Below are 20,556 nucleotides of genomic sequence, written 5' to 3'. Positions count from 1 at the left end.
TGTTGTCTTTATTGTGAATTGTCCTGGGAATTTTTGATAAATGTACATATAAATGTTTATTTATTTTTGGGGTTATTTCTAGGCCATCCAATCACATTGAGTCTCTGGACAGCCCACAACAAAATCAATAAATACAACAATAAAAATATAAATATCAACATATAAATAAAGGTTTAAAATGAGAGGAAGGATCTAAACAATTATGCAACTAGGGACCTTGCATCTTTGTGCTTCTCATACTGTGCTACACCAACTGTCTCAAAGCTATTTTCTGATTCTCTGCCTGGGTCAACTTGTGAAAGAAATAAAACTTTAGTGAAGTAATGCAGCATGACCAACTCTTTGGGTCTCAGTGAATGCCTGAAAATTATAGTCTGTCTGCATAATTCATAGCCATTATAGATAATGGCCTGTGCTGTTTTTAATTGAATATTAAACTTATAAAGCTGACTTGGTTCAGACCCTCAAACAAGCATTAAAACTAAGTGGAAAAAATAAAGGTGAAAGTGGTTGGCTGGGTGAAAAGCAAAGAACGGGATTTGTTTCTCTAAGTGTGACAGATTTCTTAGTAATTGTTGTGAACCGGTCCCTTTCCTCTTTCTTTCTGTTATCAAACTTAAGAAAATCCTTTAAAGTTCAGTTTTTAAAATTGGAACTTAATAGATTACAGAGCAGTATGAACTCTAGATAGCCTTCTACCAAAGTTGAGGGAGAAGCATCTACCCATGAAAAAGTTGAATCCAAACTGGAAATTCCCCTTTGTCTTTCCTTTTCAGTAAAGCTTCTGACTCTACCCCCAGGGTGGCTCTTGGTGCTTGAAGGCAAGATGACGGGAATGACAAAGACTCCCTAATTGAGCAGTTTGTTTCTCCTATCAGCTCCTTACTGGGTCAAGGGCTGAGTCTCTCATTACCTCCTTCTCCCATCCTGGAAACCCTTCTGCTGCCTCCAAAGCCAGACAATTACCATACTGTGCCTGAGAAACCTCACTAGGTAACCTTGAAACTTCAAAGTCCTCTGCCCCTACTTGCACCTCAGTTTCCTCCTCAGAACCAGATGAATCTATCTGAATAGTCTGTAATGAGCAAGAGACGGGCCCACTCTCTACAGTAATGAATTAAAAAGAAGCCAAATTATTCGTCATGACTACAAGTCTTGTACTTGTAAAGATGTTCAAGCTATAGGTTGTGTTGTTGAAAGCAGTTAATCAGATTTATATGTTTGTGTGTGTGTGTCTGTGCGCGCGCATGCATAGCAGTGATGGTGATGCTGTGATGTCTAGGTGTATGTTAACTGTAGCAAAATTTCAGTTAAGAATCATGTGATTTGTAATTATTGTTATTGTCTGTTTTGTTCTGCTAGAGCCACAGATCCTGTCTATCCAGAATTAAATTCTGTTGAAACCAATTGCATTTAATCCTAGGTCTATGCATGTGGTTGCAACCTAAAGGTCTCAGTGAAACTAAGCTTTAAAGTTGTTTTCTTTCAGGGTTTTACTGAGACTGTTTAGAATATCTGAAAAGTTCAGAAATGCAAGATAAACAAGCAGAACTACTTTTCATTTTCCACACTGGCTAGATTTTCTGATTGATTGCTGTTTGAGACTAATCTGCCATTGCTTGCTGCATTAGCTACAACAAACATTACATTTACATACTGATTTCCTATTTTGTTTTAGTGTAAATAAACTGTAATTATTGTAAATTTGGATGTCTGTTGACAAGAGCTTGTATAAATCTTATGTTTGTAATAGAAATGTTAATTATTATGTGTCATGATATTTTGTTAAAATTTAGATGTTTGGATGGAAAACGAATAGATCTGATGAATAATGGATTTTTTCCTGCAATTCATACAGAGTCTTCGTAGAGTTAAACTAGAATAAGGCTACAAATCCTAGATCAAATTGCTTGGGGTTAAACTCCATTCAAAGGAAACTGCTTCTAAGCAAGGAGCTGTATAGGATTGTGCTGTAATGCAGACTATTACTATAATCAAAACATAGTGAAGAGAAGAGTGCATTCCATCTAGGGAAGAGATTTGGACCCAGTAGAGATTTTTGCTGAATGAAAAGTAGGGAAGAGGAGGTCACTTTCATGGATTTTCCCTTTCCAACCCTATCCACACTGTTCCAGAGGTTCTCTAAAGTCACTGGAGCATACTTTCTCCTGAGCATATTTTCAAGACCACAAAAGCTGCATGGAGAAGGGGGAATTGGTAGCAATTGCCTTTTTTCTTTTACTAGGTAGGGGTATCCTGTGAGCAGACCTTCCATTAGGGAATACTTCCACCACAGCAGAACTAAAACAATGAATGGCAGATTATAACTGAATATTATTCCTAATCACTGAAGATAGCTAGAATCTTCCAGTCTTCAGGAACATAGGGCATAACCTAAATAAATACAAAGCCTCTGAATATTTATTTATTTATTTATTTATTTATGGATTTATATCCTGCCTTTTTCCTCAAAGGGCTCAAGGCAGCTTACATCATTCTCCTCCTCCATCTTATCCCCACAACAACCCTGTGAGGTAGGTTGGGCTGAGAATCTGTGACTGGCCCAAAGTCACCCAGTTGGCTCCATGGCCGAGCAGGGACTAGAACCCAGGTTGTCTGAGTCCCAGTTCCATGCTCTTAACCACTACACCACACTGGAATTCCAATACAAAAACAAGCTGATTTTTAAAATGTAGGTTTCTCCCAGTTTCTCCTTAATTATTGCCAGGTAGTTAATATGGGGAAGGAAAAAATCCCTAATGTATAGCAATGGGCTATGAAAAAATACAAGTAAAAAACAGTGTTTCACATAAAGTTTATAATATTTCATTCTGTTCCAAAAAAGTCAGTTAAACTTCTATTAATTGTTTTAATTTTATGAGCAGCTAGGGCAAAATGAGCTTTTATTCAGTCTGAATCACCCAGTAGTAGTTCAGTTCTTAACAGGGAATGTGTGAGCCATTGCAGGAATAGCAAAATGGAGATATAGAGATATACAGAGTCAGATAGCTCTTCTCTTGTGTACTCAAGATTCTACTCAGTCTCTAAGCTTTCTATAACTTTTGCTGGTTTTGAAACGGACATACGTATGAGATTGTGTCTAGCAACTCATTCTTTTTTGAAGTCACTCTGTGAGAAGGGAAATAGTTTGAAGACAGGATATTACACCTGGTTGATTTTGCGCAACAGTTGGTGAAGAAAATAATGGAAAGAAATGTAAGACAAGAGATTAAGGAAGGAAGAAAACGTAGGTTACTGCCAAGGCACAGATTAAATTTAAATCATAAATTCAGTTGTATCTTGCTTCTCCAAAAAGTCAAGGTGCCCTCAAACAGAATGAAATGATTTTTAAACTGTCAATAAATACTTCAATATTAGCAGCAGCAGTGGAAGTAACAGAACTCCCAATAGTCAAAGGCCTTCTGAAAGGATCAGATTTTGTGTCCTTTTTAAGTTGTTAGACAAGAGCAGTTTGGAAGATCATTAGGGAAATCCTTCCTCAGAGCCATAGCACTGAAGACCTTATTTCTTCTCTAACACAGCATGGACACCTGGTGCTGATGGGATCTGAGCTACTGGAAATCTTGAGCTTGTGGTGGACAGCTCAATGAAAATGTCAAGCTAGTATGCAGCTGCCATGAAAAGGTCAAATTCCATGTTAGGCATAATTAAGAAAGGAATTGAAACTAAAGCTGCCAAAATGACATCCCCAGTACAAATATATGGTGCAGCCACACTTAAAATACTGTGTACTATTCTGGTTACTTCAGCTATGGGGGGGATACCATGGAGCAACTAAAATAATCAAGGACTGCAGCAACTCTGCTATGAGAAAACATTAACACATTTGGGATTGTTTAGCTTGAAAAAAAAATTGAGTAAGGGAAGAGTCTATACAGGCACACACAGTCATCCATGGTGTGAAGAAAATTGATAGACATGTTTGTCCCTATTATAATACTAGAACCTGGGCCATAATACTGGAACCCAGCATTCTCATGGATTTGCTTCCTTGTCTGAGAAACTGAGCAGTTGTAGAGTGTGTCTTAGAATGATGATGAATATAAATTAGTGGATATTTTACAAGTGTGTTTTGGGTTTTTGAAATCTGGTATGATCCTTAGCTTTATAAATATAATCCAGAATCTTTTTGTGCTAATGTTGATTAGTACTTTAAATTCTAGATATAAAACAAAGCATCCACAAAAGCTGCTATCTAGAGAGATGTAGCAATGAGAGATTAGCAGTGAGGGTCTATGCATGCATGTTTTGAAGCATCTAGTTACCAAACATGATACTTGGCATTCTAGGCTGGGAAAGGGGATCTGCATTTATTTCTCAACTTATCTAATCATTAATCTTCATTTCACCATAAAGGTAGCAACCATTTTCCAGTGTTGTGCACATAACTCCTAACCCACTGATGGAGAACTAGACTAGATGTAGATATGTAGTGTTGTGGACTGTACATGCAGCCCCTTTACATGAAGTGCTTGTGGATACCTGTTTCTACATGTGTATTGCTCGTGCTGTGTATGATTATAATTAATTGTCAAAATGCTTAGTATTAGAGTAGGGAAATATTTAGGAAGAACCATGGAAGGTTGAGAATTAATGCAATTTCCCAGGAACTGATTTGAATTCATAAATTTTCACATATGTACAAGACATTGATACTGCTAGTACGGAAATCTCTTTCACCAGTATTTTTGCCCTTGGGAAATTGTGAATATCCAGAAGAATAAATATTGCATTCTAGACATTGTTTTAGATAGTTATACAAATATTTAGTATAAACTGGTCAAGAAGCAGGTGTTGATTTTTGCCACTCTGAAAATGTGTTTTAATGGGTAGTTTTATTATCAGAGACAAATTACTGATGCTCACTATGCCTTCATTAGGCAAGGTACTTCCTCTAATGCAGAGTTCTCACTTAGACAAATTAGAATATAATCTAATTTGTCATCTCTTCTAACTAGCATAATATATATTGATTTAATTAGCTAAAGGAGGACCAATTATTATCTTGCTTTATACCACCAGAGAACCTGTTTGAAATCGAAGTATTCTGCCCTGGTAATCTTCAGATACATACTGTTGACTAAACCACTGTCTAGCACACCTGGGTTGCAATCATATGCATACTAGCTTCTAAGTGCCCCTGGACACAGTGAGATTTACTTCCAATTAAGCATGCACAGGATTGTGCTGCTTCTGTCTCAACTGACTAAGATGTGCAGCAACACTAAAACAATTACGAAATCAGTAGATTTATTATATTTATTTATAGTAATTTTTCAGAACAAGGAAGAAAAGCCTACATATAAATTAGTTATGAGTAAAAACTCTACCCCCTTATATTAATTTTATTTTTTATTGAACTTCATAATAACTTCTAATTAGTCTGATTTTTTTGTTTCAATGAGGTAGAACTTACTAATGTGTACAATAGAAGGGAATAATTATCACTTCCCATACATTGTTTACTTTTCTGTCTTGTACTTCAATAAAAGGAATAATCTTTCCATTCATTGTTGTAATCTACCCAGGGAGCTGTATGGCTAAGGGGTGGCTTAGAGATTAAATAAATAAACAAAAATGACTATTATAGCATAATCATCATCATTGCTTGCCTTTTACCAGGCTGGTGAAATAGGTCTGCAGACATAGTAAAGGTTTCTGCATATGGCATGCAGAAAATTATTATTGTTGCAATTCTGAAAAATGAAGTGGAGAAAGGCGGCATGGAGAACAAACAACATGGCCAGGCAAGCACTTAGCATGCTCATTTTTTCCAGGAGCACTGATTTTGCAGTTATGTCACAATGTATGGCACATTCCACTCTACAAGTTTAAAAAGGTTTGTAGCACAACAAACCATTTCAAAGTGATCAATTTAAAACAACAAATTATCATGATAAAACAACCCTGTACTAGTAGGAACAGATGATAAAACTACATAAAATATGCACAGCATGATTAACAACTGCTACCAGTATATGGTCTTCAGTTGTTTCCAGCTGGATAGCAAAAGTGGTATCTGGTACAGCTTTCTGAAGATGGTTTACCACTAGTGAAAAGCCATATCTTGGTTTTACCCACCTTAATTCAGAAGTGGGGAGTAACCTGAATGGCATTCAAATCCTTGGATGACCCTACATGCAGTTTAATGTAGATGTTAAAGCAGAATGGGAAGCAAAAGTTGAGAATCAGGCCTTGTGGTAGCCGATAGCACAGCTGCCATGGAATAGAGTAGTAATTTCCAGCACCAGCCTCTCCAAACCTGAAAGCTTACAGCATCTTCTTCATGCAGAGTGTATTGTAGTTTCATAGTACGCATTGCTTGACTGATCATATTCTCCCAGCCCTGGATGGTATTAACTTTTAAAGACTCTTGCCGCTTTAAGGTTGTGAGGTTGCTTTGGGGAGGAAAACAGCTTCCACTAGTACTGATTTATTGTTGATGTAGCTGAACAAATCAGGAATGGGAAGGTTCTCTGACACCTTAAATTATCCTGGAATTGGGCTGAAAATAATGAAATGTGATGTAGGATGCAGAACCAGTGGTACCATTGGTACTTCAACTGTCAAGAAGCTTTCAGCATCCTGTCCATTGAAAATTTCCAAAAAGAGCTTGGTAATAATCATTTCTGACATTAACTGAAGAATCATGGATTGTATGAATTGACCTACTGTGCTCTTTTCATTATTTCTTCATGGTGAGCATTAAGCGTTGACAGCATTGGCTCTGTGTTGGGACTAAAGAATCTTTATATTGTTTAGCCATGTAAAATATGATTTCAGAAAAGGATGAGGAAAATATTAAAAGTTTAAAGAGGATGTGGTATTAGGAGAGACTACAATAAACAACAGTATTTTTTTAACAAAACTATTACATAGTATTAAAAGCCTTACACTGCAAAAAAGGCCTGAAAATACTTATTTTCTATACCTATGTAGCTGCACTTACACATAGAATACATGAAGACTGACCATCACCATAAATACAATTGGCAGAAGGGTGATCTATAAGAATTAAAATAAATCATAGCACACTTTTTAATATGCACAATTTCTGCATAAGTGTTTGCTGATAACTGGAATATCAAAGCATTTATTTTCAGGATATAGTTTAAAGGCTTGCATCAACGATCATGTGTGAAATATGGTGGTAATCGCAGTTGGCTCTGTGTTGTGAAAATTCTGAAGAGTTAAAATGTAGCTGTTGATGCTTCAGCCACCTTAGGAGAGAAGGAGTTAACAGGTTAGCCCCCTTGACCATTCTCTGTGTGCTTCCTTGCCTTTAGGAGCAAAAAAGAAAGCGATGATAATATTGTGCCTGGACTTGTCTCTGCAGAGTTTAGGGTACTCCTGGGGTTTTCCAGCTAAATGTAAAGCAAGCTAGAACATGCTCTCTCCTGATTTTCTTGTTTTTCTCTCAACCCTTTCAGTGCCCTGCAGGAATCATTAAATCAGAACTTCATGCTGATCGTCACCCATCGAGAAGTCCAGCGGGAGTACAACCTCAACTTCTCAGGAAGCAGTACCATTCAGGAGGTGAGTTCTGTCTCACAGCTGAAGAATAAATGTAGCTCATTATAACTAATGTCAGCTTTGTTAAAGAGGGCTTACGTATTCAGGCTGCAGACTTCCTTTCATGTTTCGTTATTAAGTTTTTAGCTTTTAATTAACTGGAAGATTACTGTAGGTACATCAGATGGTGTGACCTACATATAAAATTTGCATTAATTTTAGCCCAAAGCAGTAGTGTGTTCAGTAGCATGTTGCATTATAGTAGCAAACTGCATTGCCGAGGATGAACTGGTGTCATCTAGCTAGGGAGTCTTTATTTCTGTGTTTTATTTCATTGTGTTTTCTTACATTTCCCAAATACGTGAGTCAAATGCACACTGCTATCATATTGTGTGGATTATGGATGAAATGGCAGAGAAATGGTTTCCATTTAAAAATCTGATGACTGTTATTCTCTGAAACAGCCAGCAAGGGGTGATGTTGCAAAGAAGAGTCCCTTGCTGATCTAACATTGAAAGACAGATGTACTCCCTGAAACAGTCATTGCCCTTTGACTTAAAAAGTGGAAAATCCTGTCTGTTTCATAACCTTGTTGTATGTCAAAAATCAAGCAATTGGCTTCCCTGCTTTTTCTGTTTAGCTAATTACAATCCCTTTGGAGTACATTAGATTCATTCCAAAAGCAAGTGTTTCTCTTGAATCTTTTCTTGGGATATAAAACCAAACACTGCCCCCTCCACAAATAAAATATGATGGCATGCATGCAAACAGACCTGTATTTGTACAAAATACTTCAATGGCTATTTGCCCCCTTCCAGCAGCAAACTGTCATACCTTGTGGAGTGCAGGTTTAGACTCTTCCTGTCCTTAGGGATGTTTTGTTTCTAGGGACCGCAGCTGACAGCTATAAAGCTCTTATGTACGCAAGGAACTTTGTCCGTGGATGTTGACTTCTTTATGCAACTTCTTACTTCGAATTCATTTGTATACCAGTGGCTATAATACTAGAAGCCAATTTATGCTATTTTGGCTGTAAGAAAGATAAAATTAACCTGAAGAATTTTGCTTGAGCATCACTTCTTTTAGGTGCCAAAATGTATTTTGTAGTTTACATAGCATTAATTAATATTTCTGTTTTAACTTAGAAACTAGCAAATTACAAATTAATTATAGAAATGCTTTATGTCACCTCCAAGACATTATATAGTAGAACTAAATGATGACAGCTTATGTTGCTTCCAAGAAACTGTACTAACTGCATATGATGCAGTTACAAAGAAACTAAATTTAGAATTCTAAACCACATCCCAAAACAGTACTTAGAATAGATATGCACTGTTGTCCTACTCAACTAAGGGATGGGAAATTGCCTCCATTGCGGAATATAAAATGAAATTGCTCAGCTTTAATACCAAGCATTGGAAAAAGGGGTTCTGAGTTGAAATTCCATGTCTGCTTTCTAGAACTATATCAGTAGTATTATGATAGGAATGAGTTTTTGCCCAATGTTTTCCCAACGTACATACTGCATAGTAAGCTGCTTCACGAAGAAGAGATTTGCAAAATTAGTTTGCATTGTGGAATAAAGCAGGCTGCTTTTTGGGGGGGACGGGGGGACGGGGGCAGAATCCCTGTGTGTAAAAGGAGCTCTAAACTAGATATCCGATTGTATTTGTTTTAATTTGAATATAACTTTTGAACATCAGTTATTAAAATCAATTGCCTTTGAAGGGAATGTTAATTATAAGTTACTGATCAAATTGTCTTTCCTCAATTTTTGGTCAAGTGTTTTAAATTAGTGGTTTAGCCATGATTTCAGTTACACTACAGCCGTAATTGAACTTCATATGCAAGTTTCAGTTGTTAACCACCAGAGGGCAGGAAGGCCTATTCAATTATTCTCTAAAAGTACCATCCAGTGTTTTCAAATTAGCTTCCCATATATTAACAAAAAGGAGTATAATGGCAGAGTTATTGTTTGATTTACAGATAATTGGCATATTGCGTGAAGGAGACTTAATTTCACCCTTTAAAATTAAACAGGGAGATTTAAAAAGACATAAAATATTCATTAATGTTCAGTGATTATAAAGCAGTGGCATATATTTATTTTACCTTTATTACTGTTTCGATGGGAAAATTCTGCAAATATTTCAGAAATCGAGTTGGCCATACTGACAAGTTGAAATGTTTAAGCAGTGTTAATGCAATCTACTCACACCTGATATTCTATGCAGAAAGATTCAAAATGTCTGCATCAATTATTAAAGGAAATACTTAACATTCTAGAAATGTTTCAGGGCTCACCACAACTGTTGGATGCAACTGTCTCTCCAGACCGAATTGTTTGGCTTATTTAAAGCATATTTTACTGCAGCAATGATTTGCAAGCAATATTAAAAATATTTTCCTGAGTTTTCCAAATAAAATGGTATTAATATCTTTCAATGAGTGGGCGAAAAATCTGTGAAATTATTTAAATTGAATGAACATTATTCTCCTAGTTAAAAGCCCTTTGATTTTCTTTTGGAATGTGGATTGGAAAGCTACTAAAATAGTGAGATGGTTTGAACATGAATCTTGATGGATTTAATAAAAATAATGTGATGAAAACCTAGGAAATGTATTTGGGAGTTTATTCTGCTTAGATAGCAGGAAACATACTTTTAAAAAAGAACAGGTGAGGTATGAGACAATCCTATGGTAATATTATGTACTGTTAGACTGCATAACCTACGCTGGTCCTAATATGAAGTCAGTCTAGTTTGAAAACTGAGGTGTGTTTTGACTGATGGTCTCTTGGCTTTGGATTTCCCCATGCAGACACAGGTTTATAATATAGATGGATTGATGCCACACAGCTTTTCTATCATGCTATACTTCTTCTTCTTTCCTTTAATTTCCGAGTAGCAAGATTGTGGGTGTTGTATGTCACTTTTTTTTTTAAGTTCCCTTTCCATTCTTACAAGATTTAATTAGCAATTTGCAATGATGAAATAGCCAGGATCTCTAATGCAGACTTTTCTAAAATTGCATATGAACAGGAGGTGGGAGTAGGAGAGATTGCTTTGGAAACAATTATTTCATGTTGGCCTATAATGCAGATTAATTCATGTGATACTGGGCCAATAAGTAACTCTTGACCAAAGAGTATATTAAAGAAATCTTGTCTTTTAAAGATGAAATTTAAACCTAATCTAAAAGTGATGAAGTCATGTATTTTTATAAAATATGAAGTAGGTATATATAAGGGTGCTTTAAATTAAAGATTCTTGATGTGAACTGTTGTAGATTTATTGAATAATATAATAATCATTGCTATATCATATTAAACATGTTAGTTGCAGTACTTGTGAATCAAACAGATGACTGTACAGTGAAACTGTAGGCAAGACAGAAAATAGCATGGAGCTGGCTAGCTTCTGTAATCTTGTTGCTGCACCAAATTTCTTGTGTTGCAATTATGAAGCAACTTTTCCCTAGCTTTAGAGTAAGAAGCTAGTAGTGTCACCATTCTCTTCATTGCTTGTCTAAAGCGTGTGGTATTGCATTGGTCCTCTAAATCTGGCACCTAGTGCTGTGCCATCTGCTGTGACAGAAAATAAGATGGGGCACAAATATATCTATTAAAGAAGGATATACAAGTACGGCTATTTGGTAGTAGGGCTTTGTACTTTGAAACGTTCTTGAGTGTGTGGGAGAATGACACATTTTATTAGAAGGATACCATGTAATGGCCTACGTTGTGACATTTTGAGTTCAGGGATTCCTGACAATGAAACTGTTTCCTTAGGGGTGCTTGGTTTTTATAACTTTACAGATTTTCATAGTGATATTTTACTTGGATTTCTCTAAAGCTGAATTAATTGTTTAATGTGAATATCCCATACTGACTTCTGGAGTTAAAAGGAAAGGAACCAAAATCAAAATCTAGAAATACCTAAAAAGTGCCTTAAAAGGGTGATTTAATTTTATGTGTTAAGTTTTTTAGGCCTCTAAATAATGGGAGCAGAGGGACAGTAAAGCATTTGAGTTCACTAGACATTACGTACTTACGTACAACTGAATTTCAAAATGACTATTAGTAAAAAGTTTCAGTTTTGACTAAATGATCAGTAGATAAGTATTCTTATGCATTGAACTGATACCAGTGCAAATCAAGTTACTTGATGTCACCTTTAAAATATGTATATAGTTATAAAGAAACCTGATTTTTTGGGGGCTACTAAGTTTGGTACCCACAAAATGCCTTACTTGAAGGTCCAAATCTAGTACAGAACACAGAAAAGCAAAATGGCCAAAGATAAAGCATCCCAGGTAGGGCAACAGCAGGTATCACCTGAGGGATAGCTTCAAGTCCAAATAAACATAAGTGTGAGGCCTGTTGTGCAGATAGCCTATCAATAATTGTGCCCACAAATCTGTTGCTTTTGGAACTCTTTTCATGCTGCTCCAAGGATGATTGAATGGATAAGGAAAGTAAGTGAAGCAGGTTTAGACAGTACCCACATCTCTGGATCATTACATTACATTCAAAGGGCACTTGAGCAGCTAGGGAGGAATATTTTATTTATTTATTTAATTTATTTATTAAAACATTTCTATGCCACCCCATTCGCTGAAGCCTTGGGGCGGCTCACAACATACAATTAAAATACAAGAAATAACAATATAAAATAAGTTTTAGACTAACTTTTCCTAACTGGTGCTCTCTAGATGCTTTGCACTTCAACTTCCATCAGCCCCAGCCAGCTTGTCCAATAATCAGGAATGCTGGAAGTTGTTCCCTTTAAAATATATGAAGGACACTAGTTTGGGAAAGGCTGGCCTAGACTATCCTTGTGGTAGGCAGACTCTCTCATGCATTTGGGGCGGCGGTCTTCTTGTTTAGCTCTCATGGGATTGGGATTGTTATTTTAAGTGGCAGTGTAGTGACTCAAAATGAACCTGGGCAGCAACTTTTGTTTCAGATTATTTCTTTAAGATGCTTTCCAGGTTCAGTAAATGCCAAAGCTTATTGTAAATATGGTCTTAGGAGAAAAGTCCATCAACAATCAAACCTAAAGAACTCATTACTTTACCTTGTCAGTCTAGTTTTCATACCAAATGGGAGGCCTTTGACAACTTTGTGACAGACTTGTTCCCTAAGATTTTGTCTTGGAGTTAAACAAAATGCAGTAGGACAAATTCCCCCACTTTATTATTATTATTATTATTTTAAATACAGAAAAAAAATAAACACATCACAACAAGTTTTTAACATTACCGAGTTTTAGATAGCACAAGAGGTAAATGCTTCATGGCAATCAAACCAGTCGTGAATTAACAAATGCAAACCATAGCCTTAATATTTTTAATAGTGTCCTTGAGGAAAGAGAGATGTGAGCCTTACTTAGAGTTGTAGACTATGATGAGGCATTTCCAAATGATGATACTTCATTGTCGGAGGCTTACTAATTGGGGTCTACTTGCCCCCATCTGTCACATATACTTCTATGTGTTTACTGGGATATCAGTGCTGGAGTATTTATTTTAAATGTATGGGTTTTTTCTTTTAGAGGAATAGAGTTAACAATCCCCCTTACCTTTACCATATTAGTAAAGTAGGATAAAAAAGCTATTTGTGTCATCTTCAGCTGCCTAACAAAGGCCACACAGCACTTCTAATTAAAGAGCTGATCAGTACCAAATGAATTAATGGTTATTTGGAAATAGTGGTCCTGTTCATGTGAACATCTCTCCCCCTTTCAAAATAGGCTTTTAAACTACACTCCTTTATTTGAGCTTGATAGGTTTCATGGGGTTACAAGATGTTTTCTTTGAACCTTGTTGTAGCATCAACCAAGATAACAATCCTTCCAGTTCTGCCCATGTGAAGTGTTGATTCCAGACTGAAAAGACTCTTTCCTTGTGCCCTTTCCCAAAAGCTTTATCTTTGTCCTCTGGTAGGTTCATGCTGCTTGCCTGATGTTACTTAATTGGTTTACTCATTTGGCTTGGCACTTCTGCACTGGGTTAAAAAATTTACTCTTTGCCCATTCCAGATCTCCCTGGTCTGCAATGTCTCCCCCTGTATCCAAGGAAGTTTGACTGCTGTCTGACTAATCCCACCTGTTAACCTTGACATTTCAGTGCCACCTGCCCATTCCTCCTCTTCCTCAGCTATCTCCCATTCTAAATTTATTTATTTATTTATTATTTATTAAAACATTTTTATGCCGCCCCATTCGCCGAAGCCTCTGAACCATCTTACTACGAATGCTATATGTGAGATTGCTGGGCCCCCTCTCCACACCAGTTTTGTGAAAATATGAAATAGGACTCTATACATGGACATCAATGGACGGTCAACACAGAAATCAGATTGACTATGTGCTGTGCAGCCAAAGATGGAGAAGCTCTATACAGTCAGTAAAAACTAGACCTGGAGCTGACTGTGGCTCAGATCATGAGCTTCTTGTTACAAAATTTAGGCTTAAATTGCAGAAAGTAGGGAAGAGCACTAGGCCACTGAGGTATGACTTAAATCATATCCCTGATGAATATACAGTAGGGGTGACAAATAGATTTAAGGAATTAGATCTGATAGACAGAGTGCCTGAAGAACTATGGACGGAGGTTCGCAACATCGTACAAGAGGTAGCAACTAAAACCATCCCAAAGAAAAAGAAATGCAAGAAAGCAAAATGAGGAAGTCTGAGGAAGCTTTACAAATAGCTGAGGAAAGACGGGAAGTGAAAGGCAAGAGAGAAAAGGAAAGATACACCCAATTGAATGCAGAATTCCAGAGAATAGCTAGAAGAGATAAGAATGCCTTCTTAAATGAACAGTGCAAAGAAATAGAAGAAAACAATAGAATAGGGAGGACCAGAGATCTCTTCAAGAAAACTGGAGATATGAAGGGAATGTTTCATGCAAAGATGAGCATGATAAAGGACCAAAATGGCAGGGACCTGACAGAGGCAGAAGAGATTAAGAAGAGATGGCAAGATTACACATATACAAGAAAGAGCTTAACGTCCCTGACAACCATGATGGGGTGGTCACTGACCTTGAGCCAGACATCCTGGAATGTGAAGTCAAATGGGCCTTAGGAAGTCTGAGCAACAACAAAGCTAGTGGAGGCGACAGTATTCCAGTTGAACTATTCAAAATCGTAAAAGACGATGCTGTAAAAGTGCTACACTCAATATGCCAGCAAATTTGGAAAACTCAGCAGTGGCCACAGGATTGGAAAAGGTCAGTTTACATTCCAATCCCAAAGAAGGGCAATGCCAAAGAATGTTCAAACTACCGCACCATTGCACTCATTTCACATGCTAGCAAAGTTATGCTCAAAATCCTACAAGCTGGGCTCCAGTAGTATGTGGACTGAGAACTGTTGTGAGCCGCCCTGAGGCTTTGTTGCAATGGGGGTGGCATAGAAATGTTTTAAATAAATAAATAAACAAACAAACTACCCAAAGTACAGGCAGGATTTCGAAGAGGGAGAGGAACTAGAGATTAAATTGCCAATATATGCTGGATCATGGAGAAAGCTGAGGAGTTCCAGAAAAACATCTACTTCTGCTTCATTGACTGTGCTAAAGCATTTGATTCTGTGGATCACAACAAATTGTGGCAAGTTCTTAAAGAGATGGGAGTACCAGACCATCTTATTTGTCTCCTGAGAAACCTATATGCGGGTCAAGAAGCAACAGCAAGAACTGGGCACGAAACCACTGACTGGTTCAAAATTGAGAAAGGAGTTTGGCAAGGCTGTATACTGTCGCCCTGTCTATTTAACTTATATGCAGAGCACATCCTGAGAAAGGCGGGGCTAGATGAATCACCAGTTGGAATCAACATTGCTGGGAGAAATATCAACAACCTCAGATATGCAGATGATACCACTCTCATGACAGAAAGTGAAGAGGAACTAAAGAGACTCTTGATGCAGGTGAAGGAGCAGAACGCAAAAGTTGGCTTGGAACTCAACATTAAGGAAACTAAGATAATGGCATCCGGTCCTCTCACTTCCTGGCAAATAGATGGGGAAGAAATGGAGGTAGTGACAGATTTTATTTTCCTGGGCTCCAAGATCAGCACAGACAGTGACTACAGCCAAGAAATTAGAAGACGCTTGCTCCTTGGGAGGCAAGCTATGGCAAATCTAGACAGCATACTAAAAAGCAGAGACATCACCTTGCCAACAAAAGTGCATATAGTCAAGGCTATGGTTTTCCCAGTTGCAATGTATGGCTGTGAAAGTTGGACCATAAGGAAGACTGAGTGCTGAAGAATTGAGGCCTTTGAATTGTGGTGCTGGCAGAGACTCCTGCGAGTCCCTTGGACAGCAAGGTGATCAAACCAGTCATTCCTAGAGGAGATCAACCCAGACTGCTCTTTAGAAGGCCAGATCCTGAAGATGAAACTCAAATACTTTGGCCACCTAATGGGAAGGAAGGACTCCCTGGAGAAGAGTCTAATGCTGGGAACAATAGATGGCAAAAGAAGGGGACGGCAGAGAATGAGGTGGCTAGATGGAGTCACTGAAGCAGTTGGCATGAGCTTAAGTGGACTCTGGGGGATGGGGAGGACAGAAAGGCCTGGAGAAATGTTGTCCATGGGGTCGCGATGGGTCGGACACGACTTTACGACTAATAACAACAACAACAAGGATAGGATTGGGGCTTTTACCTGGCTATGAGCAGACATTCCTTTACTGGCAGGTTTTTGACCTGTCTGATGATAGGTGAACTATAATTGGTGGGTAATGTTACCTTATTTTTGTATATGCTCTCTTGTGTGTGTGTTTTAGAGTTTAATACATTAACAACACATATTCTGCACATGCGTACTTACCCATTGTGTATTTATTTATTAATTATGCATTTATAGTTAACCTTTCAAGATAAATCTTTCCAACATAGCTTACAAGTAGATTTTAAAATACAACAATAGATCTTAATGTATAATAATTCAGAAGGGTCCCTCCTGGAGAACAGTTGATGGAAGGAAAAGTAATCTATCTAGAGATGGTTCTGAGGCCATCCTGGCTCCCTTTTTCTCCTGAGGAAGAAGACTCAGGTATAAGGATAAAGTAATGATTTATCTGGTCCAGACACCTGAGTTAATCTTCATGTCCACCTCTCTCTTTCCCCTGGATACCTTCCCATAGGGCAGTTGGTTATAAGGTCTGTTGGAAGGAAGGGGAATATGCAACATGTATAAACCTTCAAGGTGGTCTACCAATTTCATCTGGACAATTGTCAGTTAAAAGAGTATGGCCTCTTTGCCTAGAGGTTGATTTTGGACTGTGCCTAATTATTGAGAGCAAAGGTGAAATGAACATTGTATTATATCCAAAATTATATGCATATGCCCAATATCTTGCAACTTCAGGATGTGAACACCACATGAGCGCCCCTTGGTGCCAGGCAAATATATTTTTTCCATGGTTTTTAAGGTTCTGCTTGCTTTAGTTGTCTGTGTGTGCATGCTCACGTGTGTGTGGGTGCATGCGAGCATTTGCATATAGCTACATTTTAAAATCTTGTCTTAAATTTTATGACTTTTAAATGATGGGTTTTTGTTGCTGCTTAACTTTTCATTGCTGTTTTATCATTGCTGTATTGTTGTTTGTTTTTATTATATGTATTACATTGAGAGCAACTATAAATACAAGTAATAATAATATTTATAATAGCCATAGTAGTAGTAGTAGTAGTAGTAGTAGTTCACAGCCGCTGCAATATAAGGATGAGAAGTTAGATTTAGGGTTGTGCAAGTGTACCAGGATTAAATGAAGCAGGGGGAAACTTGTGTATTGTTGATACTGAACTTGTTGTCATGGGTTTTCATGGGCTCAGCTCAGCTTAGCTTAGAAAGGGAAATGTCAGTGTCTGGTTCCCAAAGGCTTAGCTATTTCCGCTTTAATTTGTATTCTGTAAATTATATGGTTGACCCTAGCCTTTTTATTTCAGGTGATGATTTAATGGGTAGCCTATAAAGACAGTTAGTTCTGTATTAATTTCTGGCTTTGTTGGTACTTTGCAGATGTTTTTTATCCAAACCTCCTAAAGCCAAGTACCCCAATGCTCCTGCAGAATCTCAAAAGTGTTGGACCTTAGAGAGTCCTCTCAGACAAGTCATTTATTTTGGATCTGCTGAAGTTTTCTCATCTATTGTAGATACTAATCTGCATTTGTGAAGATAATGTCATAAAAAAGTAGGAGGTGATATGGTCCTCCTGGACCTGAGGTTCCATGGTATTTTTTCAAGAATGGCATTTGAATTTTGGATAATATAGCCAGTGCAGTGGGTAAGTTTGAAAGTGTGCTTAAAAAGGGTAAGTGGGGGTATTCCACTGGGTATACTATTAAGTGAGATTTACTGCTTCCATATGCTCAGTTCATCTTCTGGAAGCTAATAATGGAGTAAATGTTCCTTCCTTAGATCTGAAAAAGCATTTGGGTATAACTTTCACCAGGTAGTATGAAAGTGCTGTATTTCACGTTTGAACTCGATAATTTATGGGAGTTGTTCTGGTTTTTTTGTAATGTGTATCAGTGCAGGTTTCATGTAGCTGATTTTCTAATCCTGCCATACCCTGTAATTCTGTTGTTAGGTCTTTCAGGTAGCAACTCTTTTATTTTATTTTATGTATTTTATTTATTTGATGAATTTTTTTGTATTTATATGTGAGATGTTATGATTGTAAGCTGCCCTGAGGCTTATGCGATGGGGGCGGCATATAAGCTGACTAAATAAATAAACAAACTCTTCTGGATTGGATAGGAATACTAGTATGCCACCTCCAAATTGGTTTATGATGCTTTTTATTTATTATGACTCTTTGGCAATTCTTTTCTATCAAGTATGCTAAAATTTTAGTAGCTGTTGTGAATAGCTGAAGTGAAAGTGGGCACTCCTGCCTGATGCTTCTGTGTAGTTGTATTACCTGGAAAACATGTGTGTTAACTTGGATTACTGCTTTGTAGGTTGAGTATAGCTCCATGATACTATTCATACATTTATCACCAAAATGCGATCTCCACAGCAATCTGATAAGAAAAGCCCATTCCAACCTGTCAAATGCCTTGAAGTAGAGAAAAAGTGGTGGTGGGGAGTAGTGTAGTATAGCAATAGTACAATTATTTATTACATTCAGGATTCTCCTGCTTGAGTCTCTAAATGTCTGACTGGTGTAAATCCTGAATAGTCTTTGCAAATATATCCAATAATGCACATGTTGATTCTGGAGGCTTAATATAACTATCCATGTTTTGATATTCTGATTTAAAAGGAAAATAGGTCAGCATTTGTCCATGGACATAGGGCAGTTTCCTGATTTGGATATTAATACTAGGCTTGTTTCAAGTATTATCCTATATTCTAGTACATTTTACTAAGAGTGACCCTGTGGATCTTCAATAGCATGTAGGAAGCTATAGGATAATTTGGATTCCCAGATCCAAGGTCACAGGCAGCACTCTGACCTTGGAGCCGGCAATGTGCGTTTTGATTCTCATCTTGCTCTGCAACTAGGTCAGAAAGAACCATACTTATTTCCTTTCCACAGTTGGGAAGTGGACCATGGAGAGTGGCTAAAGGAGACCATCCAGGGGGAGGTAAAGAGAGGAGGAAACGAGGACTGCCAGAATATGTTCTGTCCAAAAGTGCTCCAGCTGCCCTCTTTCCTCCAAAGTTCCTCAACTAGACAGACAGCACTGTACAGGGAGGTATAGGGTGCAACAGCTCTGCTGCTCCTCCCACAGCAGAGATACCTCTGCTTCTCCTCCCTGCACTGGATGCTCATAAACCTACAAGTCCTGGAGCTTCAAGAGTTCAGTCTAAATTATTTATAAAATTCCCCACTAAATTCCCCTTCCATACTTCCTCTTATTTCTTTAGTAATTGATTAGTTTAGAACTCTAAGCTTTTTAAAATAGGCTTTTCCTCTCTAATCTGAGAAGTTCTATGTATTCTTGGAGAGCTGGGTCTGTACAAATTTACATTCTCTTGCCCTGATTTATAATTGTTTTCCTTCCCATTCTGTTCCTCTTTGATAAGAAAAACAAAATTGTAGCTAATTTCTAATGGAATGCATTTTTCCTGTAATATAATTCATGACTAGTACTAGCAGGAGCACATGTTGCATTCACTGTATGTAAATATACCCTTTGTCTTGCAGGATAGAAAGTGAACTGTTTAGCTCCTGGGCTGACTGACTTTCAGACATCTGTCCAGTTATGTGCACCTACAGCAGTCCTCTTAGGAGGAGTACATTGGTTAGTGTTGGTGCTTCTGTTTATTCTTGGATTCATTACATCATTTAAATGCCCTTCCTTGCTTTAACTGACCCTTGACTGAGTCAGACTACTGGCCCATCTAGCCCAACACTGACTGGTGAATGTCAACATTGACTAATGATTACTTTCCAGAGTTTTAGATAGGAGTTTTTCCAACCATACCTGCAGATGCCAAGGATTGAAACTACAACTTCCTTCATGCAAAATAGGTGCTCTATCAATAGGTGAACTACTTCTCTATCACTTCTGTTAGAAGTACATGATAGTGCTCAGTGGGAAAACAGGGAGACTAATTTTATTGTAGGCTTCCCTGATTTATTCAAGGATAATTGAGGTTCTTCTTTGTGGACTCTGTTAGGCGCCCATATGGTTATGTGCCTGTTCAGAACAGCGTTCAGAACACTCTAGAGCTGAACAGAGCTTTTACTCAGAGGCCTGTCTACCACTTCTATACACAGTTCAGATGTAGCTCCTCTGTGCCTATTAGTTCCTTCCGTCGCAGCAACATGCAGCAATTTGGAATGTTCTCTGCCTCATGCCAAACAAAACAACATATCTGCTCTTTTAATCTTGCCCTCTGGGGCTGCTAAGCAGAGCTTCTTTTACTTTTCCTTCATTTTACTTCTGTCCTTCCATTGCTGAGAGGTTCATCTGTTTCCTAAGCAGTGATGTCCTCCAAGGCCTTTTAAAACACTTTTTTAAAAAGTACTCCAAGACCTGCAGTCAGTTC

At 37.7% G+C, this 20,556-nt stretch overlaps 1 protein-coding gene across 2 annotated transcripts in view; it reads left to right on the top strand.

The window, feature by feature from the left end:
- The window catches only part of FAF1 (Fas associated factor 1), a 238,966-nt gene that overhangs the window by 44,005 nt on the left and 174,405 nt on the right, over window positions 1-20,556 (top strand). For both annotated transcript variants that reach the window (XM_044429854.1, XM_044429853.1), the window contains exon 7: window positions 7,452-7,557. In XM_044429854.1, coding sequence (XP_044285789.1) covers window positions 7,452-7,557 — 106 coding nt within the window. The remainder of the gene's footprint in view (window positions 1-7,451; window positions 7,558-20,556) is intronic.

This window comes from Varanus komodoensis, unplaced genomic scaffold, assembly GCF_004798865.1.
Source record: "Varanus komodoensis strain SLA01 unplaced genomic scaffold, ASM479886v1 scaffold20_1, whole genome shotgun sequence".
NCBI lineage: Eukaryota > Metazoa > Chordata > Lepidosauria > Squamata > Varanidae > Varanus > Varanus komodoensis.
This window is presented reverse-complemented; position numbering and strand designations above follow the sequence as displayed.